Source organism: Pelophylax lessonae (genome assembly GCF_965119305.1).
Source record: "Pelophylax lessonae genome assembly, chromosome: 4".
NCBI classification, from domain to species: Eukaryota; Metazoa; Chordata; class Amphibia; order Anura; family Ranidae; genus Pelophylax; species Pelophylax lessonae.
In genome coordinates this window covers 625,938,126-625,963,067 of record NC_138771.1, presented here as the reverse complement: position 1 = coordinate 625,963,067, position 24,942 = coordinate 625,938,126, and the positions used below count along the sequence as shown (strand labels likewise).

General features: G+C 44.2%; 1 protein-coding gene across 1 annotated transcript in view; it reads right to left on the bottom strand.

The window, feature by feature from the left end:
* Window positions 1–374: 374 nt before the first annotated feature.
* The window catches only part of VAMP2 (vesicle associated membrane protein 2), a 71,000-nt gene continuing 46,432 nt past the window's right edge, over window positions 375–24,942 (bottom strand). Inside the window, exons 2-5 of the mRNA XM_082255095.1 lie at window positions 10,092–10,206; window positions 9,845–10,003; window positions 4,635–4,686; window positions 375–1,908 (exon numbers count right to left, since the gene is read on the bottom strand). Coding sequence (XP_082111221.1) covers window positions 1,892–1,908; window positions 4,635–4,686; window positions 9,845–10,003; window positions 10,092–10,206 — 343 coding nt within the window. The 3' untranslated portion in view covers window positions 375–1,891. The remainder of the gene's footprint in view (window positions 1,909–4,634; window positions 4,687–9,844; window positions 10,004–10,091; window positions 10,207–24,942) is intronic.

The following is a 24,942-nucleotide window of genomic DNA, read 5'->3' as shown; positions in this document are numbered from 1 at the left end:
TTTATCTCTTTCTCCTTTTATCTATGTTGTTGGCTGATGTACAACCCAGCAATGTAGATGAAGACCACTGAAACAGTTGGGGGCCTAATTCGGATCCAAATGATCCCATATATGTGACTTTTGCTTCACCGTATCACCACTGCCCACTCGGAATATTGTGCTTTTGCGTTATTTTGGCATACCATTATAATGTTGACAATGTTGAGTTACCGTCTGGCTAGCTTTTTACGATGGTCTCCTTTGTTCTGGATGGCTTTATAAATAATTCCATTATTATTGAAAGTAAAAAAAAAAGAAGTTCTTTGCTAGGGTTTCCATACACGTAAAACATTCCCTCATCCCCATCAGAAAGAATGAGCCACAAACACAGAACATTTTTGGTTAAACAACATTTATTTTAATATTTATGTTGTGGGAATAAGAGGAGGGGGAGGGGGAATTGAGGGCAGTAAAAAGGAGAGAGGGGGGATTTATCCTATTGCCCCTGGCCACACTCACCCCCTCCCTCCTCATGAGACATTGCGGGCGAACCGGGCAATCAGGCACAAGAGGAAAAGGGACCAGGTTGGAGACATCTCTGTGGGGTATGTGCCTTTTTGCCCTAGCTGGTCGCAGGTGACTGGTCCCATGCAGGGATTGGTTAGAAGGGGCAAGGGACAAAATGGCGCCTCTCTTGCTATTACAGTCATGGAGTTGTGTAGGGGGGGTTTTGGGATTTGACACAGCTACTCCCACCAAGATACCCTTTTCGACCTTATCGAGTAGAAGCAAGGCAATGGCTATGACGCCCTTTTGTTGGATTATCTGCCAGTGGGGTATACAGAAGCAGAAGCCAACGCCACCCTTAGTGCCACTTCCCTCATAAGTGGCAAGAGGTGGCGGGGAATCAAATCTGCCCTTTCTATCGTCTGCACTGATCCCCAAGTCACACACAGCAAGCTTACACTCTTATCTCTCTTGGCCAGCTCCCTCTGCTATCCCTGCGCCTTCTGGCGATTCTGCCTCCTGCAAGGCACGCCAGCGGATTACCACAGTCAAAGTAGGAAAACAAGGGGGCTGCAGAGTAGTTTTAGCCCACTTCTTTACACTACGTCCCTCCAGAGTAGTGGAAGAAGAAGGGGCATCACTCAACCAACTCATATGACCCCGCCCAAAAAAAAAGAGAATGCTTTGGAGCAGAGTAATCAGGGAAAATATGGCAGCACAGATCATTTGTCTTGTACTTGTGCCCCCGTCTTTTAGGAAATCTATAAGAAGAGGAGACACATGGGCATACAGAAAGGGGAAAGGGGAATACAGAGGATTTATATTTATATATATATATCTTTTTTTTTTATTTTTTTACACACATACATACTGTACACACGCACACACACCATCCTCCTCCATTAAATCCTCAACTGCCACTCTTGCTGAATTGACAAAAATTAATTAAAAAACGGAAATCAGAAAAAAAAAAAAAAAAAGACGGACTTGTTTCAGTAGGGGGTGAATAGAGACCAGTTCTGGGAAGAAATTGCCCCTCCCTCCCCCCTTTGGGGGGTTTATAAACAGCACAGACACACAGCTTCACGGGAAACAAGGGGAACAAAAAAACCTGCACACGGACAAATTAAATATTATATATATATGTGTGTGTATATAAGTTAGGGGGGTCCTTCAGTCAGTGGGTATTTACAGGGGAGAGTAAGGAGGGAGAGAGCTTTTTGCACAATTAATTGGGGCAGGGGTCCCCACTTCCCTATGTTAGAAAGGGGAGGGGGGAGAGGCAGGAGGGGGGAGTTTTATGTAGAAGATTTTTTTTTGTCTGGTCCCAGCTGGGGTAGATGACAGATCCGGCGAAGGGGGAGAAAAAGAGACAGAGAGACGGGGAGATAGTGTGACTCTGTCCTTAGGTGCTGAAATAAACTGCGGGGGACAAAAAAGCAGAAACGTTGGGATGCAGAGGAGAGATGAAACATTTGAGGTGGAAGAATGAAAAGGACAAGTGGCAGCGACATAATGAGCCCAAATGATAGAAAAAAAATGACAGGTACAAGGATGAGTAAGACAAAATGAGTGAGGTACAAGAACAAGGGTCAGCAACAAAGACAAGGTGAAGAACAAAGAAATGGAGAAAAATATGGAACAGACATAATCAAGACAAGAAAAAGACAAAAGATCAGAGTTGAGGGAAAAGAGAACAGGGTGAGCAAGAGCAAATACAAAGAGAAGATGAACAGGAACAAAGAGCAAAGATGAGGCGAAGAACAAAGTAATGAGGAAAGGTGAAGAACAATCGGGGACAAACAACAGACAAAATAAAGGAAGACCAAAAATTAATAGAAAGAAACATAATTAACAGAAAATATCGAGGACAGTAAAAGACCGGGGATGAGCAGGAACGAACATGAAGAACAGGCAAGATGGAGGACAGAAACAGACCGGGATGAGCAGGAAAGAACATGAAGAACAGGCAAGATGGAGGACAGAAACAGACCGGGATGAGCAGGAACGAACATGAAAAACAGGCAAGATGAAAGATAGAAAAAGACCCAGGATGAGCAGGAAAAAATATAAAGAACAAGATAGAGGACAGAAGAAGACCCAGGAGGAACAGGAATGAATATTAAGAACAGGCATGATGGAGGACAGAAGAAGACCCAGGAGGAACAGGAATGAATATTAAGAACAGGCATGACGGAGGACAGAAGAAGACCCAGGAGGAGCAGGAATGAATATTAAGAACAGGCATGATGGAGGACAGAAGAAGACCCAGGAGGAGCAGGAATGAATATTAAGAACAGGCATGATGGAGGACAGAAGAAGACCCAGGAGGAGCAGGAATGAATATTAAGAACAGGCATGATGGAGGACAGAAGAAGACCCAGGAGGAGCAGGAATGAATATTAAGAACAGGCATGATGGAGGACAGAAGAAGACCCAGGAGGAGCAGGAATGTATATGAAGAACGGGCATGATGGAGGATAGAAGAAGACCCAGGATGAGCAGGAACGAACATGAAGAACAGGCAAGATGAAGGACAGAAGAAGACACAGGATTAGCAGAAAAAATATAAAGAACAAGAAAGAGGACAGAAGAAGACCCAGGATGAGCAGGAATGAACATGAAGAACAGGCAAGATGAAGGACAGAAGAAGACACAGGATTAGCAGGAAAAAACATAAAGAAAAAGATGGAGGACAGAAGAAGAAGACCCGGGATGAGCAGGAATGAACATAAAGAACAGGCAAGATGGAAGATAGAAGAAGACCCAGGATGAGCAGGAATGAATATAAAGAACAGGCAAGATGGAGGACAGAAGAAGAAGACCCGGGATGAGCAGGAATGAACATGAAGAACAGGCAAGATGGAGGACAGAAGAAGACCCAGGATGACCAGGAACGAACATGAAAAACAGACGAGATGGAGGATAGAAGAAGACCCAGGATAGGTAGGAAAAAATATAAAGAACAAGATGAGGGACAGAGGAAGGCCCAGGAGCAAGAACAAGGTTGAAGAAGAAACAAGATGGAGGTTTGGAAGCAAAGGAGGATACACCACCATCGGGAATGAGGGTGAGGAATAAACAGGAGCACAGAGAATCATGAATTACATACAGACAAGCCCAGATGAAGCAAAAACAAAATTGGAAAAACAAAGTAGATCAAGGTTTTGGAGACAAAGAGATGCAAGACGATTATGGATGAGAGTGAAGAATGAAGAGGGTTTAGGACAAGCATGAATATTAGAGAAGGTAGAAAGCAAGTGGAAGATCCAGGATCAGTATAAAAAGGAAGAACAAACCAAAACAAAGGACACAAGTAAAAACCCAGGATTAGCAGGAATAAGGGTGAAAAACAGACAGGATGGAGTAATGAATGACAAGGGATGAGAGTAAAAAACCGACAAGATGTAGTGATGAAAGACAAGGGGTGAGGATCAAGAAAATACAAGTTGGTGTGATAAAGGGCAAGTAACAAGAGTGAAGAACAGACAAGATGGAGTAGTAGGAAATACGGAATGAGGGCGAAGAACAGACAAGATGGAGTAGTAGGGAATAAGGGATGAGGGTGAAGAACAGACAAGATGGAGTAGTAGGGAATACGGAATGAGGGCGAAGAACAGACAAGATGGAGTAGTAGGGAATAAGGGATGAGGGCGAAGAACAGACAAAATGGAGTAGTAGGAAATACGGAATGAGGGTGAAGAACAGACAAGATGGAGTAGTAGGGAATAAGGGATGAGGGTGAAGAACAGACAAGATGGAGTAGTAGGGAATAAGGGATGAGGGTGAAGAACAGACAAGATGGAGTAGTAGGGAATACGGAATGAGGGCGAAGAACAGACAAGATGGAGTAGTAGGGAATAAGGGATGAGGGTGAAGAACAGACAAGATGGAGGATAAGGAGAAAACCAGCAATAAATATAAAAAATGAGACCAAGATGGAGGACGAGGTGAGTGGTACGTACAGTAGATGCAAGGATGGGATGGGCACAGCAGGGGAGCATTGGGAGAAAGAAGCGAGAGAAAAAGAAGAGGTTAGTATAGTCAGCCATCTGTATACAGCACAGATAACAAGCAGCACATATATATATATATATATAAAAACACATAGACTAAAAACACTGACACACAACAGGACAATAACTCACCAATAATTATGATGAGGATGATGGCGCATATCACTCCCATGATGATCATCATCTGAGGAGAGAAAAACACAACGAGTAAGATGGAGAAGAGAGAGATGGTTTAATGATATGTCACATTAAGTCACATTAAGCAAAACACCACCTATATAACTGTAAAAAGACACATTACCACCACCAACTTTTATTACATACAAAATCCAAAAACCTACTCACAAACATGAGAAGGAACAAACGTTTCAAAACAGCTCCAGCTTTAGGCAATGCCATATTTTCTGCGGTTTGAATGCCAGGGCTTTTTTTCAGCGGGAAAGCGGGGGGAACACAGTTCCGGCACCTCCAGCATTGACTGTTTGTAGTCGCAAGGGGTGCTGGGGTATGCTGCAGGGTCTATTGATTGGGGGATCCATTCTAGTTGGAGTGATCCTTTTTTGCAGGGGGGTCTATTGTTGCTGAGGAGGTCTATTATTGCTGGTGGGGGACCTACTGTTGCTGGGGGTAGGTCTAATTTTGCAGATCAGTTGTTGCTGGGAGAGATCTACTTTTGAGAGAAGGGTCTAATGTTGCTAGCTAACAGAGAGTCTATTGATGCTAGGGGGAAAATATTGTTGCGGGTTGTCCATTGTTGCTAGGGAGATCTATTGTTGCTGGCAAGGGCCCTATTGTTACTGGCTGCAGGGGATCTATTGTACTGCTTTTCTTGTTATCATTTCCAAATTCTATACAAATTACTTAGCAAAACTAAATGATACGTATTCTCTAAAAGGGCAGTACTGGAAGGTGGGTAGGGGGATTGGACCCAAGGAATGGTGCTCGGAGGTGGGTGGGGGCAGAGAAAAGGGGTGACTCGGAAAGGGGGAGTTCCTGCACCTATTCTCTGAGAAAAAAAGCCCTGTTGAATGCTAACGCGTTTCAAGGGACATGCCCCCTTTTTCAGAGCTAAACCAACCTGGTGCAGTTCCACAATTTAAATGTTCACATATTACGAGGAACCTCCCCTTCCAAAATGACCAGGGTGGAGCTGATAAGCCACTTGCAACTGCACCAGGTTGGTTTAGCTCTGAAGAGGGGGGCATGTCCCCCAAAATGTGTCAACCATCCAACCGCAGCGAATTTGGCATCGCCTAAAGATGGAGCTGTGTTTTGAAACGCTTGCTCCTTCTCATGTTTGTGAGTATGTTTTTGGCCTTTGTATATAATAAAAGTTGGTGGTGGTAATGCACTAGGCGTTTTTCGCCCTCCTGTTTCATTTTACAGTTTTGTCTGGAGTTTCCCCGCTTGAGAAGGGCAGCATCGTATTGAGCATTACGGGTCATGACACCAATGGATCTACAACTATGTGAGCGTTGAAGTGCTAGACAGAACACCACCCACTATGAACTGTTCTAACCAATGGAGGACCTTCATAAACTGAGTTATGTTAGAGATATTTTTTGATTTCAAACAACTTATCTCAGATTATTGGGCAGTAATGGCGCTTTTCCACTGCATGGAACCGAACGGTTCGGCTCGCTTTTGTGCTTTTCCACTGCTGGTACTGCATGGTACTGTGTAGGAACGATTCGGTACGGTACGGTACGGTACGGCGGCGCTTTTCCACTGCATGGAACCGAACAATACGGCTCGCTAAAACAGTACCACCTCGATTGTGGTTCCAAGAGGTACCATACCGGTACCATATCCCACAATCCTTTGCATGCAACTGACTGTTTGTCACTACTAGCCACTGATTGGTCAGAGAATCGTTGTTATCCCACCCACTTACTTTAGTACTACTTTAGTGGAAAAGCAAACCATACCAAACCGTACCGAACCGTTCCAACACCGTACCATGCGGTACCATGCAGTGGAAAACCAAACCGGGCCAAGCAGGGCCGAGTAGAGCCGAGCCGGTACTTGCAGTGGAAAAGTGCCATAAGAATCCAGTGTAGCTCTATACTGTGGAGTGTAATGTGGAATTTTGAGGAACAGCAGATACAGTATGCAAGTATGGGAACTGAGGGAAAACAGTTCTAAGAATTTGGCAATGATATCTCCTTGATAATGGTCAACTGTAAAGCCAAAGGGCTCCACTTAGGAAGAACAGCCAAGGCAGATACAATAGAATTTTCCAACATGTTAAGTTGTTTTTTTGTTTATACGTAATATACTTAGAGAAATATGAAGAACAGACAAGAAGGAGGCCAAAAAAATACCCAGGATTAGCAGAAAGGAACATAAAAAATAGGTGGAGGACAGAAGAAAACCTAGGGTGAGCATGAACAAACACGAAGACCAGACAAGGTGGAGGACAGAGGAAGGCCCAGGAGAAGCAGGAGCAAGGTTTAAAAAGAAAAAAAAGTAAAAAAAAAAAAACTGAATTTTTGTAAAATCTTACCGTAAAATTCCTTTCTCTGAGTCCTCTGACAGTCGCCGCCCACTCATACAGTCTTCACCAATGGGTATTGACCTCTTATCCACAGGAGCAAGCTAGGCATAAGACTTGTTAAGAACAAAGCAATTTACATAGACACACCTGTAGGGGGCTGTCCCTTTGGTCCAATACCCCCCTGCTAAAAGAGGGGCGGGGGCGGCGACTGTCAGAGGACTCAGAGAAAGGAATTTTACGGTAAGATTTTACAAAAATTCAGTTTTCTCTTACGTCCTCTGACAGTCGCTGCTCACTCATACAGTCTTCACCAATGGGATGTCCCAAAGCAGTGTAGACATGAGGGGTGGGAAGCGCAACCGTCACAAAGGCAACGCAGCACCCAGGTCAGAGAAAGAAACCTTACCTGAACAGAAAGGTAAACCCACTGGGTAACAAAAAAGCTCAACTGGAGCAACAACCCAGGAAAGCAAATAAACAAGGGGAAAACAACCCCAACCGTCAGGGACCGGCAAAGCCAAGGCCCCCTCAAGGTACTGCCGCACACAGAACTTTGCGGCCAAAGGAGGCATCTGCTGATGCCAAAACATCAACTTTGTAAGATTTTGCAGAAAATAAAAGTAATAAAACAGAAGAAAGGCTGAGACATGTAGCCCCAGCACAGGGAGAGCCTATCTTACTCCTTAACTAGGCAGAAGACAAACTGAGTTGGGAAGGCTGATAGCAGGGGGGTATTGGACCAAAGGGACAGCCCCCTACAGGTGTGTCTAAGTAAATTGCTTTGTTCTTAACAAGTCTTATGCCTAGCTTGCTCCTGTGGATAAGAGGTCAATACCCATTGGTGAAGACTATATAAGTGGGCGGCGACTGTCAGAGGACGTAAGAGAAAACAAGATTGGGGTTTGGAAAACAAAGGGAGGATAAAGGAGAGGGATCAGGGTGAAGAATGAACATGATTAAACCAAAGGGCAAGGTAAAATACAAGCAGAAGACCCGGGATAAAAAAAGAAGAACAAACCAGCAGGGCCGGTGCTAGACTATTTTACGCCCTAGGCCAGACCAGCTACTTGCGCCCCCCGCCCCCCAAAAAAATAAAAAGGGAAGGGGTTAAAAACTCCTCTATGTCATACCCAGTGACCCTGATCTGATGGCTCCTCTATGTTATGCTGTCATACCCAGTGATCCCTATATTCCTCCATGTCACACCTGGAGACCCTAATGTCCCTCTATGCCACACCAAGGGACCCCGATGATCCTCCATGTCACACCAGGGGCACCTGATGTTCCTCCATGTCATACCCAGAGACCCTGATGTTTTTTCATGTCACACCTGGGGACCCTGATGTTCCTCCATGTCACACCTGGGGACCTCAGTCCCCCATGGCACAGCAAGGGACCCCAATTCCTCATTGCACACCAGGTGCCCCCGAAACCCTGTTACACTTGGTGACCCCTATCCCCCATGGCACACGTGGTGACCCTGATTCCCTTTCACACCAGGGAACCTCCATGTCACACCCAGGGACCCTGATCCCCTGTTCTGGGTACACTCACTGGGCGGTATGAAGATAGTGGCCCGCACTCTGCCCTCCTTCACCGTGATTCTGCTGATTCCTTCTTCTAGGATGCTCCTCTTCTGGACCACAATGCTCACCACAGCTCCAACTGGCTCCTGGTGAAGGGAGAAGCAGCAGTCCGAGAACTCTGCATGTCCCCAATCCCAAGCCTCCTCAGACCATTCCAGTTCCTCGTCGTTTCTGCTCCAGTAAAGGTGCCACCCTCCAGTGCCAAGCTTGGGGTCAGGTTCAGCTCTCCTCCGCTCCCTGCTTAATACCGACCCAGGGAAATGAACGGCTGCCCACCAGCTCATTGCAGAGAGTCACTTCCTGCCCAGGGTTTACACCATTCAGCTCCAGCCAAAGAGGATCATCATGCAGGCAGCACTCCTGTGGGCTCCCTTCCTGCCTCTTGCCCCCCCCCCTCCAACAGTGGTGGAAAGTCAGGGCCTGGTAGTTCAGCCACTGCCCCAGACACCTGGCATCTTCCTCTGTCCATTCTTCCTCCCCAACTGCCGCCCCCTCCCCTCAGTTCACAAGGATCATTCATGATGGACAGAGAGTGCCAACTCATGGCTGCGTCCCTAGGTTGCAATGCGCCCTAGGCGGCTGTCTAGTTTGCCTAGTGGAAGCACCGGCCCTGCAAACCAGAGACAGGACTGTTATACTTTTTAATTTTTTGATAGCTGTGGATGAATGGTGGGTAAGAACTCTGTATTGTTTTTAAACATGTAGGCACACCATCTCTCCAATGCCTCAGCAGGAACCACAAGAGAGGGAATCACTCTAACTCTTCCGGTGTGACCATCTGTTGGCTCTACTCCTCCTTTCTGTCACCCTCACTGCTCCTCTTTCTTAAAACCTGCCCTTGGGCTGATGTTCTAATGATGTGATTGGTGTAAAAGACAAACATTTGGGGATGCTCACCAACTCTTGCACTAAACTTTCTCTTTTGCAGCACTCAAATTACTTTTCTTACAGTTGATACATGTACAAAGAACGTGGGGTGCTCTAAATATATCATCCAGGTGCTGAATCCTTAGTACAGCTGTGCAATTCTCACTAGGGACCTGGATGTATTTCCCTGAAGATTTCCAAGTTAGGTGTATCTCAGATGCTTCCTGGGGAACACAGCAAGCATTACTTTGCTCCCTCAAGCAGGGAAGCATTATCTCGCTGTCACATAGTAGGCACACATGGATCCATACCACTACTCATCTATCACAGGACTGTTGTGGTCCCCGGGGGAAGAATCCATACACTCTGTTAAAGACCCCTTCCAAACTCACCTTGAGGTTCTTCCACCAGTACTTGCGTTTGAGTTTGGCGGCGCTGGTTTCAAACTGCGAGGCTCCGGCCTGCAGAGCGTCCGCACGGTCATCCAATTCGGACAGCTTCTGATCTCGTTCCAACACCTTGTCTACGTTGACGCGCATGATATCCACAACCTGTGGGGCAGGAGGAAAAGACACTGAAGATACACAGAATTACTACAAGATTAATATGGCTTTACGTCCTGTGTTCTTCTCTACTCACCTCATCGACCTGTGCCTGGGTTTGCTGAAGCCTTCTGTTGCTGGTGAGGTTGGGGGGAGCTGGGGGTGCTCCTCCTTCTCCAGGGGCAGCAGGAGGGCCGGCAGCTGGGGCAGACCTGAAAGATAGATGGTACTGGTCAGAATCCATAAGGGACAGTTTTCTTGGATTACAAGCTAAACTAATTGTAAGGGAGCAATACACTGACTTCCAATGTAAGGGAGCACTACACTAACCTTCAATGTGAGGGAGCACTACACTGACCTCCAATGTGAGGGAGCACTACACTGACCTCCAATGTGAGGGAGCACTACACTGACCTCCAATGTGAGGGAGCACTACACTAACCTTCAATGTGAGGGAGCAGTACACTGACCTCCAATAGCACTAAACGGATCCCCATTGTAAAGGGGAGCACTACACAAACCACCATTATAAGGGGGGCACAACACTGACCACCAATGTGAAGGAGCGCTACACTGACCTTGCCGAATGGCAATTTGCCTTGTATACATAGGGAGACTGCCTGTGTACAGAACGGTCGGCGAGTGCTGGCGGACATTGAGTCCGCGGTACCTGCTGAGCACAATTACAGCGGGAGAGAGATGCCAGCAGCGCTCATTCGGGCTCACGACCCGGAAGTGAGGGATCACGTACAGTATATATATATATATACATGATCCTGCGCACAGCGGCCACCCTGCAGTAAAGCGGTCGCAAAGTGGTTAATTATTCTTTGATTTATTCCTATTCTAAAATATCTAATTTACTGCACATGCTAGTTTTTGACTCAGAAGTACTAAAGACTACGGATAGACCGATTATCGGCAAGGCTGATATATCGGGGGCCGATATGCACTTTCCCCGATATATCGTTATCGGCCCCGAAACTGGCCGATATTTTTGTGACGTCATTCTGCCTTCTTAGGCCACCTCCCTCACCTTGGACAGTCTCGTCTGGAGTCGGAACTAGTCTCGCTGGAGTGTATCACAGCCACACACCCACCCACAGCAGCCCGGTGCCAGCCAGCCACATCCACAGGCCCTGTACCAGCCAACCAGCCACAGTACCAGCCAGCCACCCACAGGCCCTGTACCAGCCAGCCACCCACCGGCCCTGTACCTGACAGCCATAGGCACTGTACCAGCCAGCCACCCACCCACAGGCCCTGTACCAGCCAGTAACCCACAGCCCCTGTACCAGCCACCCTTCCACCAGAGGGTGCCAGACAGCCACCCACCCACCACAGGGTGCCAGACAGCCAGCCACCCACCACAGGGTGCCAGACAGCCAGCCACCCACAGTCCCTGTACCAGCCACCCACGTACCACAAGGTGCCAGCTAGCCAGCCACCCACCACAGGGTGCCAGCCAGCCAGCCATTCACCACAGGGTGCCAGACAGCCAGCCACCCACAGCCCCTCTGCCAGCCACCCACCTACCACAGGGTGCCAGCCAGCCACCCACCACAGGGTGCCAGACAAATTGTCTTTATTTTTCAAAACTTTAAATGTACAAAATATCGGCCCATATTTGGCCGATACGTTGTGACCAAAATATCGGTATCGGCCCTGAAAAAACCATATCGGTCCATCCCTACTAAAGACAGACACAGCCAGGCAATATATATATATATATATATATATATATATATATATATATATATATATATTTTTTTTTTTTTTTCCTCTTAAGGGGTAAACTTTAAACTTAAGTCTTTAAAAAGAAGTCAGCAGATTTCCATGGTCACAGAATCACTTAAAAAACAACAATTCTGCCACCTAGTGGCCTTCTCTGCATTCCCTACAATTATTACAGTGAGCATTAAATTTTGCTTATATACAAAACACAGCCACGGCCAAAAGTTCTGAGAATGGCACAAATAATTATTTTCACAAATTCTGCTGCCTCCGTTTTTATGATGGTAATTTGCATTTACTCCAGAATATTATGAAGAGTGATCAGATGAATTGCAATTAATTACAAAATGCGTCTTTGCCATGAAAATGAAACTAATCCCAAAATAAATATATTTTTTTTACTGCATTTGTGAAGAAGGCTTCAGGGCACCCAAGAAACTTCAGCAAGCGCCAGGATCGTATCCTACAGTTGATTCAGCTGCTGGATTGGGGCACCACCAGGGCAGAGCTTGCTCAGGAATGGCAGCAGGTAGGTTGGGAGTCCTTCTGCACACAGTGAGGAGAAGACTTTTGGAGGATGGCCTGGTGTCAAGAAGGGCAGCAAAGAAGCCACTTCTCTCCATGAAAAACATCAGGGACAGACTGATATTCTGCAAAAGGTACTGTGATAGGACTGCTGAGGACTGGGGTAAAGTCATCTTCTCTGATGAATTCCCTTTCCCATTGTTTGGGGCATCCGGAAAAACCTGCTGTTCTGCATGTCCATTTACACACATAGCCGCAGCCACTCTCTCCTCATTGGCTGTGATTGGCAGCAGTGGAAGCCAATGAGGAGGGAGAGTCCTTGGAAAGCTGAGGCTTTCGTGCACATCGCTGGATCGCGATGAGGCTCAGGTAAGTATTGGGGAAGGGGGGGCTGCTGCACACAGAAGTTTTTTTACCTTCGGTTCCGGTTCACAGTGATGCAGGAAACGCAGTGAATCCTGTGCGTTTCCCGCATTGCAATCGCATGGTGCCCATGCGATCTGCTGCGGGTGTCAATGACACCCTGAAATACATCGCAAAGGATTAAAGGTCCTCAATGACAGCTTGAATTTTGGCTGATTTCTGTAGGTGGCCTTATCAGCACAGGCTGGCTTGCCAAAAGTAGACTGAGCCAGGTGGAAAATTTCCTATTGTACAGTGAACGTCCTATCGGATGCAGCCACTGTTGATGTTTTCAGACCATCAAGGGTGCTTCGGCTGCTGAATATAGTAACCAGCAGTGGATATTCCCACTGAATCAGCTGAAATTCAAGCTGTGGGTGATCCTATCAGCACCGGCTGGCCCACCAAAAGTAGACTGAGCCAGGTGGAAAATTTCCTATTGAACAGTGAACGTCCTATCGGATGCAGCCACTGTTGATGTTTTCAGATAGTCACAGGTGCTGCAGCTGCTGAATACAGTAACCGGCAGTGGATATTACCACTGGATCAGCTGAAATTGAAGCTGTGGGTGACCCTATTGGCACCACCTGGCCTGCCAAAAGTAGACTGAGCCAGGTGGAAAATTATTGGTGAACAGTGAACATCCTATTGGTTGCAGACACTGTTTGCGTATTTGGACAGCCACAGGTGGGGCAAATATGAGAATCTATTGATTATCTCTTGATTCACCCCATGGGCCAACAGGGCCATCCACAACTGAAATTTCAGGTATTTCAGCAGGAATCGGACAGCCACAGGTGCTGAATACAGTAGCTGTTAATGGAGTTTCCTTCATCCAATCCATGCTTATAGCTTGTATGGGGGAATCAACTGATGTTTTAGAGGAGCAGGATGGACAATTTTTCTCTCAAACAAATACATTTTTAACAGTATTCTGTCCAGTTCTGGTCGCCAGTCCTCGGGAGGGATGTGTTGGAGCTGGAGAGAGTCCAGAGAAGGGCAACTAAACTAATTATTGGATTGGAGGACCTTAATTATGAAGAGCGTCTGCAATCGCTTGATTTATTCTCCCTGGAGAAGAGACGCCTGAGGGGGGACATGATAGCAATTTATAAATATCTTAATGGTTATCTCGGCATAGAAAAACAGCTATTCAGTCGAAGGGATTGCATGAGGACTCGAGGGCATACAATGCGATTAGAGGAGAAGCGTTTTAACCTCAGGCAACGTGGGGGGTTCTTTACTGTTAGGGCTACAAGATTGTGGAATTCTCTATCACAAGTGGTGGTTTCTGCGGGAAGTATGGTGGCTTTCAAAAGACTCTTAGACGTACATCTCAAGGATCAGAACATTCAGGGTTATGAGAGATGATTACGGCCACACACACCTACACAGGTTGAACTGGATGGACTATTGTCTTTATTCAACCTCACCTACTATGTAACTATGTAACTATGTAACAGTGAATGTGGTGTTCATGCAGAAAAGACAATTAACTCCAAAGTCAGATATTAAAAGCAGATGAATTTTTGAATTACTTTCGAATGATATTTGTCAAGTCATCTTATTTACTGAGAACTTTCATGCAATTGTTTGTATGAATATTCATATGAACGTTCTTTCGATCTACTAGTATATAATCAGCTTTAGTTCTCGGCTGCAAGAATATTTGGTCCTCAAAAATAGCTTGAATGTCGTCGAATTCCTTTTCAATTTCGAAATTTAAGCTGTGGACTTTTCAGCACTGGCTGGCTCGCCAAAAGTACAGTAGACTGAGCCAGGTGGAAAATTCTTATTGAACGGTGATAGACGCAGCCAGTCATATGGGGTCTTATGACAGTCACATGTGCTGTGGCTGCTGAATACAGTAACCGGCAGTAGATATTCCCACTTAATCAGCTGAAATTCAAGCTGTGGGCAGCCCTATCGGCACCGGCTGGCTCGCCAAAAGTAGACTGAGCCAGTTGGAAAATTATTGGTGAACAGTGAATGTCCTATCAGATGCAGCCACTGTTCAGGTATTCAGACAGTCACAGGTAACTTTTGGCATATATGGGGGAATCAATTGATTTTAGGAGGAGCAGAATGGACATTTTTTCTGGAACAAAAAAAATTCTAACAGTGAATGTGGTTTTCATCCGCGAAAGTCCATTCATTCCAAAATCAGATTTTAACAGCAGATGAAATTTTCAATTAATTTCGAACTACATTTTTCAAGTCATCAAATTACTTGCAAGATGAAAGGTCCCCAAAAACGTCCCAAATTTCGGTTGATTCCTTTTCGATCTTGAAATTCAAGCTGTGGGCAGCTGTTTCAGCACCGGCTGGCCCGCCAAGAGTAGACTGAGCCAGGTGGAAAACTCTTGGTGAACAGTGAAAGTCCTATCAGATGCTGCCACTATTCTGGTATTCAGACAGCCAGTGGTACTGCTGATGGAGGAATCTATTGATTTTCTCTTGGGCAGCCACAAGTGCTTAAATGGCAATGGAGAGTCCTCCATCCAATAGCGTGTATGGGGGAATCTATTGATTGTTAGAGGAGCAGGATGAAAATTTTTTCTCGAACAAATACATTTCTAACAGTGAATGTGGTTTTCATCCGGGAAAAGTCCAGTCATTCCAAAATCAGATAATAAAAGCAGATGCAGTTTTGAATTATTTTCTAACGCCGTTTGTCAAATCATCAAATTTTCTGGGAACTTTCAATAATCATACAAATGTTCATTGGATCTACTAGTGTAGGCCAGCTTTAAACGGCTAAAATTTCAGCCAATTTCTTTTCGATTTTGAAGTTCAAGCTGTGGGTGGCTGGCTCGCCAAAAGTAGACTTAGCCAGGTGGAAAATTTCCTATTGAACAGTGAAAAAGTCCTATCAGATGCAGCCACTGTTGAGGTATTCAGACAGTCATGGGTGCTGTGGCTGCTGAATACAGAAACCGGTAGTGGATATTCCTGTAGAATCAGCTGAAATTTAAGCTGTGGGCGGACCTATTAACACCGGCAGGCTCGCCAAAAGTAGATGGGAGCCAGGTGGAGAATTTCCTATTGAACAATGAAAAAGTCCTATCAGATGCAGCCACTGTTGAGGTATTCAGACAGTCATGGGTGCTGCAGCGGTTACATATAGTAACTAGCAGTGGATATTCCCACTGAATCAGCTGAAATTCAAGCTGCGGGCGGCCCTATTAACACCGGCTGGCTCGCCAAAAGTAGACGGGAGCCAGGTGGAGAATTTCCTATTGAACAATGAAAAAATCCTATCAGATACAGCCACTGTTGAGGTATTCAGACAGTAATGGGTGCTGCTGCGGTTACACACAGTAACCAGCAGTGGATATTACCACTAAATCAGCTGAACTTCAAGCTGTGGGTGGCTCTATCGGCATTGACTGGCTCACCAAAAGTAGACTGAGCAGGGTGGAAAATTATTGGCGAACAGTGACCGTCCTATCTAATGCAGCCACTGTTCAGGTATTCAGGCAGCTACGGGTGCTGCGGCTGCTGAAAACAGTAATCGGCAATGGATATTCCCGCTGAATCAGCTGAAATTCAAGCTGTGGGCTGCCCTATCGGCACTGACTGGCTCGCCAAAAGTAGACTGAGCCAGATGGAAAATGCTGGGCGAACACTGATAGTCCTATCAGATGCAGCCACTGTTCCAGTATTCAGACAGCCATGGGTGCCACAGCTGCTGAATTTACTAACTGGCAGAGGATATTCCGCTAACAGCATGGATGAGGGAATCTATTGATTGTCTCTTGTTCAGCCATATGGCCGCTCACAGCTTATATTTCAGCTAATTCCATACGAAACGGAAGGAACTTAAGCCATCTATAGGGCCTTAGGTAACAATCTCATGCCAAGCAGCATTTCACATTTGGAGTTATGAAGTTGTATGGTGGTCACTAAGGGGTTAAGAGAGGCATCTGATCCATATGTGTGACATTAAAACATGCTAAGCACCATATTAGGTGCAGGAATAGCTTCCACAGCAGGATGAGCCATATATACCAACTCTGCCCATATATTAATCGGGATAATCCGGCTATATTTAAACATAGAGTTGTACTGGAGCTGTAATCTGCCAGGTGTAATTAGACGCCGCACATGGAAGGCCTGGCACAGTGTGTGTCAGGAGCATGCGCTGCGGATTTCCAGGCATACGGTGTATGTCATAGCCTCACAAATGAGGATAACACGAGGTGCCCTCCCATTTCCCTAAGTCCCCATCTGCACCCCCCAGCTCAGCCAAAAGTTTTCATTTATGGGGAAACTAGAGGCAAAATGTAAAAAATATATAAGATGCAAACGCGTTAACACCGACTCCCCTCTATAACATAGTTTTATTAACTGTTGATCCTACGAGTAGATACATTGTTTCTCCACTTTCAGTTAGAGGCCGAGCTGTCCAGCAAAAACGGCAGTTCCAGGAAGTCCTAGTTTCATTGTCAGAGCAGCTGTCAATCAACCAGCAGGGGGGGCACTGACTGCAGAGGATTGGATGGAAGCACAGGGTGAACACCGCCCTGCAGATTTGGGAGCTGGCCTCAGGGAGAGAGAGGAGAAAGCGGCAGGATCCACAGGTATTTACAAAACGTTTTACTGACACCGATATTGAAAAAAAAAAAAATATATATATATATATATATATGCACAATTACAGTTTTAAATAAAAAAGAAAGCTACTTACACCACTTTAGTAATTGAATTTACTTACACTTTTAAAGCTGAACTCCAGGCATAAAAATGTTAAATAAAATATAATCATCAATAGCAACAAAGGATATAAATCCACTTTGTGTGCACCAAATGCTTTTGCAAATACAGATATTACTTTGTAAAAGTAGCAGTGACATCATTACCGTATTGTACAGAGAGCAGAGATGTGGGAGGGACCCAGCAGGCTCCACCCACTACAGGCTGCCTGCACATAACTACAGCAGAGGTCAGAGACAGGACTTTACATAAGGAGATAATGCAGCAGTGACTGGTCAGAGTCAGTTTTTGGTCTTTACCATCCTTGCCTCTGACCTCCAGTCCCTCATTTCTTGTACTGGTGTCACTGGACAGTTACAAAATGAGTGTCATTTTCTGCTGTGAAGTCACACGCATTAATAAAAAAATTGCCAGAAGTTTGAAACCTTTCACTATTTTGCCTGGAATTTTTTGGCTGGAGTTGGGCTTTAACCCTTTTGCTGCTGAAGCCATTTTTGCAATTTTCTTTTTTTTTTTTTTTTTTTTTTGCACACTTGTTAAACTGCACAATTTAGGCCTAAAAATTATTTAGGGGTTCTATTTATTAAAAATTTGTTGGAAAAATGTCACGCATATTCGTACAGGTTGACTGAAAATTCCCTGTATTTCATGAAATGGATAATTTGCTAAGATTGCCAGCTCCCTCTAGTGGCCAAAACGCAGTATATTTTCTTATTGTGGAATTTCAGAAAACTGTACTGCATTTTGGCCACTAGATGGAGCTAACGACCTTGGGAATTAATCCATTACACTGTATATACAGAGAAAATGAGAAAATTGATCTAGCCAACACCATATTACGCCTAATTTTTTAAAAAAAAAAAATTTTGGTGCAAGATAAAAGATGCAAACCCGCTTTAGCCTCCTTTACATCAGATTATTAGGACCTAAACCTGAGCATTGGCTGGTAGGAGCAGCACCAAATCAGGCCAAATTATGGTAAAACATACAAATTTTTAGAGATAAAAGGATGTAATAAAATCTAGTTTAAAAAAAAAGTGAAGGGTTAAAGCACATGACAAGTGGAATTGCCCTGAGGAAGATCTTGGTATAGCAAGGAGGTGTACAGAGGTGCGAGATCACAGCCTGACTGCGAAGTGTCAACTGTCTTCACACCTCTCTCTGATTGACAAGGCGCTTCTCCTTTTTTTTTTGTGTATTCTTTTTCTCATGTATGTCAGGAGGTAATAACAGAGTAGTGATGTCGCGAACCTAAAATTCGCCGTTCGCGAACGGCGACCGCGAACATCGGCAAATGTTCGCGAACCGGCGAACCGGGCGAACCGCCATAGACTTCAATAGGCAGGCAAATTTTAAAACACACAGGGACTCTTTCTGGCCACAATAGTGATGGAAAAGTTGTTTCAAGGGGACTAACACCTGGACTGTGGCATGCCGGAGAGGGATCACGCAAAAAAAAGTTCTTAAAAATTATAATTTTTTGATAGAGAGCCAATTATTGGAAAAATTAAAAAAAAATAAAAATAAAAAATTTCTTTGGATTTAGCATCTGGGGGGTCTAAAAAGTGTACCTGTGAAGTTTCAGCTCTGTAGCATGTCCAGAACCCCTAAAAAACAGCATTTGTCTTATATTTTCAGGAATATGGCTTCTCTGCGGCTGGCTTTTTCTCTTGCAGGCATTTATCGGGCATTTTTTTAGGCAGGCATGTCATTTTTTGTATTTAGTGTCTGGGGGGTCTAAAAAGTGTACCTGTCAATTTTCAGCTCTGTAGCATGTCCAGAACCCCTAAAAAACAGCATTTTTCTTATATTTTCAGGAATATGGCTTCTCTGCGGCTGGCTTTTTCTCTTGCAGGCATTTAGCGGGCATTTTTTTAGGCAGGCATGTCATTTTTTGTATTTAGTGTCTGGGGGGTCTAAAAAGTGTACCTGTCAAGTTTCAGCTCTGTAGCATGTCCAGAACCCCTAAAAAACAGCATTTTTCTTATATTTTCAGGAATATGGCTTCTCTGCGGCTGGCTTTTTCTCTTGCAGGCATTTATCGGGCATTTTTTTAGGCAGGCATGTCATTTTTTGTATTTAGTGTCTGGGGGGTCTAAAAAGTGTACCTGTTAATTTTCAGCTCTGTAGCATGTCCAGAACCCCTAAAAAACAGCATTTTTCTTATATTTTCAGGAATATGGCTTCTCTGCGGCTGGCTTTTTCTCTTGCAGGCATTTAGCGGGCATTTTTTTAGGCAGGCATGTCATTTTTTGTATTTAGTGTCTGGGGGGTCTAAAAAGTGTACCTGTCAAGTTTCAGCTCTGTAGCATGTCCAGAACCCGTAAAAAACAGCATTTTTCTTATATTTTCAGGAATATGGCTTCTCTGCGGCTGGCTTTTTCTCTTGCAGGCATTTATCGGGCATTTTTTTAGGCAGGCATGTCATTTTTTGTATTTAGTGTCTGGGGGGTCTAAAAAGTGTACCTGTCAATTTTCAGCTCTGTAGCATGTCCAGAACCCCTAAAAAACAGCATTTTTCTTATATTTTCAGGAATACGGCTTCTCTGCGGCTGTCTTTTTCTCTTGCAGGCATTTATCGGGCATTTTTTTAGGCAGGCATGTCATTTTTTGTATTTAGTGTCTGGGGGGTCTAAAAAGTGTACCTGTCAAGTTTCAGCTCTGTAGCATGTCCAGAACCCCTAAAAAACAGCATTTTTCTTATATTTTCAGGAATACGGCTTCTCTGCGGCTGTCTTTTTCTCTTGCAGGCATTTATCGGGCATTTTTTTAGGCAGGCATGTCATTTTTTGTATTTAGTGTCTGGGGGGTCTAAAAAGTGTACCTGTCAAGTTTCAGCTCTGTAGCATGTCCAGAACCCCTAAAAAACAGCATTTTTCTTATATTTTCAGGAATACGGCTTCTCTGCGGCTGTCTTTTTCTCTTGCAGGCATTTATCGGGCATTTTTTTAGGCAGGCATGTCATTTTTTGTATTTAGTGTCTGGGGGGTCTAAAAAGTGTACCTGTCAAGTTTCAGCTCTGTAGCATGTCCAGAACCCCTAAAAAAAAGCATTTTTCTTATATTTTCAGGAATACGGCTTCTCTGCGGCTGGCTTTTTCTCTTGCAGGCATATATATCAGTGGTGGGTGGGCAGTGGCACAGTACACTCTCTGTGGACCTGGCAGCAGTCACTGGCACCCAGGCAACTGCAATTTAAAAAATATATATATATTTTTTTTACTTTGCAAGCTGCTGTGCCACTTTATATATCAGTGGTGGGTGGGCAGTGGCACAGTACACTCTCTGTGGACCTGACAGCAGTCACTGGCACCCAGGCAACTGCAATTTAAAAGAATATATATATTTTTTTACTTTGCAAGCTGCTGTGCCACCTTATATATCAGTGGTGGGTGGGCAGTGGCACAGTACACTCTCTGTGGACCTGACAGCAGTCACTGGCACCCAGGCAACTGCAATTTTAAAAAAATATATTTTATTTTACTTTGCAAGCTGCTGTGCCACCTTATATATCAGTGGTGGGTGGGCAGTGGCACAGTACACTCTCTGTGGACCTGACAGCAGTCACTGGCACCCAGGCAACTGCAATTTAAAAAAAAATATATATATTTTTTTTACTTTGCAAGCTGCTGTGCCACCTTATATATCAGTGGTGGGTGGGCACACAGTGGCACTGCAGTGGGCACAGTACACTCTGTGGACCTGACAGTCACTGGCAGCCCAGGCAACTGCAATAATAAAAAATATTTTTTTTTTCAATTTATTGCAACAAGATGCTGTGCCAACGTATATATATCAGTGGTGGGCAGTGCACTGCAGTGGGTACAGTGCACTCTGTGGACCTGACACAGCACTCACTGCAATTATGACAGAGGAAAAAAAAATATTTTTTAAAATGCCAGGTACTGTGCCTGTGCCACCCGAAATGAGTGTGGTGTGCACACAGTACAGTCTGTGGTGGGTCTGTGGCCTCTCACACACAGCGGGCAGGCAACTGCAGTGTACAATAGATATATATATATATATATATATAAAGAAAAAAATCTATTACCTTACCAGCCCTTAAAAGGGCTTTTGGGGACACTATATATACAGTGGGTACGGAAAGTATTCAGACCCCCTTACATTTTTCACTCTTTGTTATATTGCAGCCATTTGCTAAAATCATTTAAGTTCATTCTTCTTCCTCATGAATGTACACATAGCACCCCATACTGACAGAAAAACACAAAATTGTTGACATTGTTGCAGATTTATTAAAAAAGAAAAACTGAAATATCACATGGTCCTAAGTATTCAGACCCTTTGCTGTGACACTCATATATTTAACTCAGGTGCTTTCCATTTCTTCTGATCATCCTTGAGATGGTTCTACACCTTCATTTGAGTCCAGCTGTGTTTGATTATACTGATTGGACTTGATTAGGAAAGCCACACACCTGTCTATATAAGACCTTCCAGATCACAATGCATGTCACAGCAAATGAGAATCATGAGGTCAAAGGAACTGCCTGAAGAGCTCAGAGACAGAATTGTGGCAAGGCACAGATCTGGCCAAGGTTACAAAAAGATTTCTGCTGCACTTAAGGTTCCTAAGAGCACAGTGGCCTCCATAATCCTCAAATGGAAGACGTTTGGGACGACCAGAACCCTTCCTAGAGCTGGCCGTCCGGCCAAACTGAGCTATCGGGGGAGAAGAGCATTGGTGAGAGAGGTAAAGAAGAACCCAAAGATCACTGTGGCTGAGCTCCAGAGATGCAGTCAGGAGATGGGAGAAAGTTGTAGAAAGTCAACCATCACTGCAGCCCTCCACCAGTCGGGGCTTTATGGCAGAGTGGCCCGACGGAAGCCTCTCCTCAGTGTAAGACACATGAAAGCCCGCATGGAGTTTGCTAAAAAACACCTGAAGGACTCCAAGATGGTGAGAAATAAGATTCTCTGGTCTGATGAGACCAAAATAGAACTTTTTGGCCTTAATTCTAAGCGGTATGTGTGGAGAAAACCAGGCACTGCTCATCACCTGTCCAATACAGTCCCAACAGTGAAGCATGGTGGTGGCAGCATCATGCTGTGGGGGTGTTTTTCAGCTGCAGGGACAGGACGACTGGTTGCAATTGAGGGAAAGATGAATGCGGCCAAGTACAGGGATATCCTGGACAAAAACCTTCTCCAGAGTGCTCTGGACCTCAGACTGGGCCGAAGGTTTACCTTCCAACAAGACAATGACCCTAAGCACACAGCTAAAATAACGAAGGAGTGGCTTCACAACAACTCCGTGACTGTTCTTGAATGGCCCAGCCAGAGCCCTGACTTAAACCCAATTGAGCATCTCTGGAGAGACCTAAAAATGGCTGTCCACCAACGTTTACCATCCAGCCTGACAGAACTGGAGAGGATCTGCAAGGAGGAATGGCAGAGGATCCCCAAATCCAGGTATGAAAGACTTGTTGCATCTTTCCCAAAAAGACTCCTGGCTGTATTAGATCAAAAGGGGGCTTCTACTAAATACTGAGCAAAGGGTCTGAATACTTAGGACCATGTGATATTTCAGTTTTTCTTTTTTAATAAATCTGCAACAATGTCAACAATTCTGTGTTTTTCTGTCAGTATGGGGTGCTATGTGTACATTCATGAGGAAGAAGAATGAACTTAAATGATTTTAGCAAATGGCTGCAATATAACAAAGAGTGAAAAATTTAAGGGGGTCTGAATACTTTCCGTACCCACTGTATATATATATGTATATATATATAAATAAAAAAATCCTCAATTACCAGCCCTTAAAAGGGCTTTTGGGGACACTAGATAGATATAGATATATATATATATGAAGAAACAACTCAATTACCTGCCCTTAAAAGGGCTTTTGGGGACGCTAGGTATATATATATATATATATATATATAAAAAAAAACACAAATACCAGCCCTTAGAAGGGCTTTTTGGGGTGCTGATATTACAGCAGTAGTGGACCAAGAACACTGCAAGACCAGGAACACTGACTAACTGTCCCTAGCTTAACAGCAGCAGCAGCAGCTCTCTCCCTATTCTCACTACACACACTGCTTCAGAATGATCTAAGATGGATGCTGCCCTTGCTTATTTATAGGAGGTGGGAGGGTGTGGGAGGGAGGTACGCTGATTGGCTGGAAATGTGTCTGCTGACTGTAAAGTTCAGGGTCAAAGTTTGCCTCAATGATGTCTTATGGGGGGCGGACCGAACATCGCATATGTTCGCCGGCAGCGGCGAACGCGAACATGCTAAGTTCGCCGGGAACTGTTCGCCGGCGAACAGTTCTATACATCTCTATAACAGAGACAGCGCTCCTTCCACAGAGGAGTCAGCTGATGGCCTTTGCGATTCTTAAAGTGCAATGGTCCACGTCTCCCAATTGCATTCCTTTTTGCTCCCTTTTGGTCTAATAAATACACTGCGGAATTTGGTTTTATTATTATAATACAGTATTTATATAGCGGCTAGACGTGTGTGATTCCTTTTTGTTATGAATCGAAATTTTGGACAATATTTCGAGATTGGAGATTCAGATGTATCCAAATTTCCGAATCACATAAGTAACGAATTTCAACAAATCTGAAATAAATTATAATGAAATAGAGAATAACGAATTAAAAATCGAAATCTAAACTTTGCATTAACCACTTTACCACCGGAGGATTTTCCTGCTTTACGTCCAGGCCACTTTTTGCAACTTGGCACTGCGCTACTTTAACTGACAATTGCGCGGTCATGCAATGCTGTACCCAAACAAAATTTACGTCCTTTTTTTCCCACAAACAGAGCTTTCTTTTGGTGGTATTTGATCACCTCTGCACTTTTCATTTTTTGTGATATTAATAAATAAATGCGAAAATTTTGCAAAAAAATTGACATTTTCTACTTTGACAGCTAAAAAATATCCAATATATTCAATTTTTGTCATATATTTAGGCCAGAATGTATTTAGCTACATGTCTTTGACAAAAAAATCCTCAATGAGCGTATTTTTAACCGCTTTAAGACCGGAAGATTTTACCCCATTCCTGACCAGGCTTTATTTTGCAATTCGGCACTGCGTAATTTTAACAGACAATTGCGCAGTCGAGCGAAGCTGTACCCAAATTAAATTGATGTCCTTTTTTCCCCACAAATAGAGCTTTCTATTGGTGGTATTTGATCACCTGTGCGATTTTTAATTTTTGAAAAAAAGAGCGACAATTTTGAAAAAAAAAAAAACAACATTTTTTTACATTCTGATATATAACATTCCCAAAAAAAATTTAAAAATCAATTTTTTTTTACTTTTTAGGCCAATTTGTTTTCTGCTACATATTTTTGGTAAAAAAAAATCACAATAAGCGTATTTTGATTGGTTTGCGCAAAAGTTATCGCGTTTACTAACTACGAAAAAGATTTGTAATTTTCATTGTTTATTTTTTTTACAAGTAATGGCGGCGATCTGTGATTTTTTTTTGCGGGACTGCGACATTGCGGCGCACAGATCGGACCCCTAACTGACATTTTTGACACTTTTGGGGGTACCAGTGACATTACTACAGTAATCAGTGCTATAA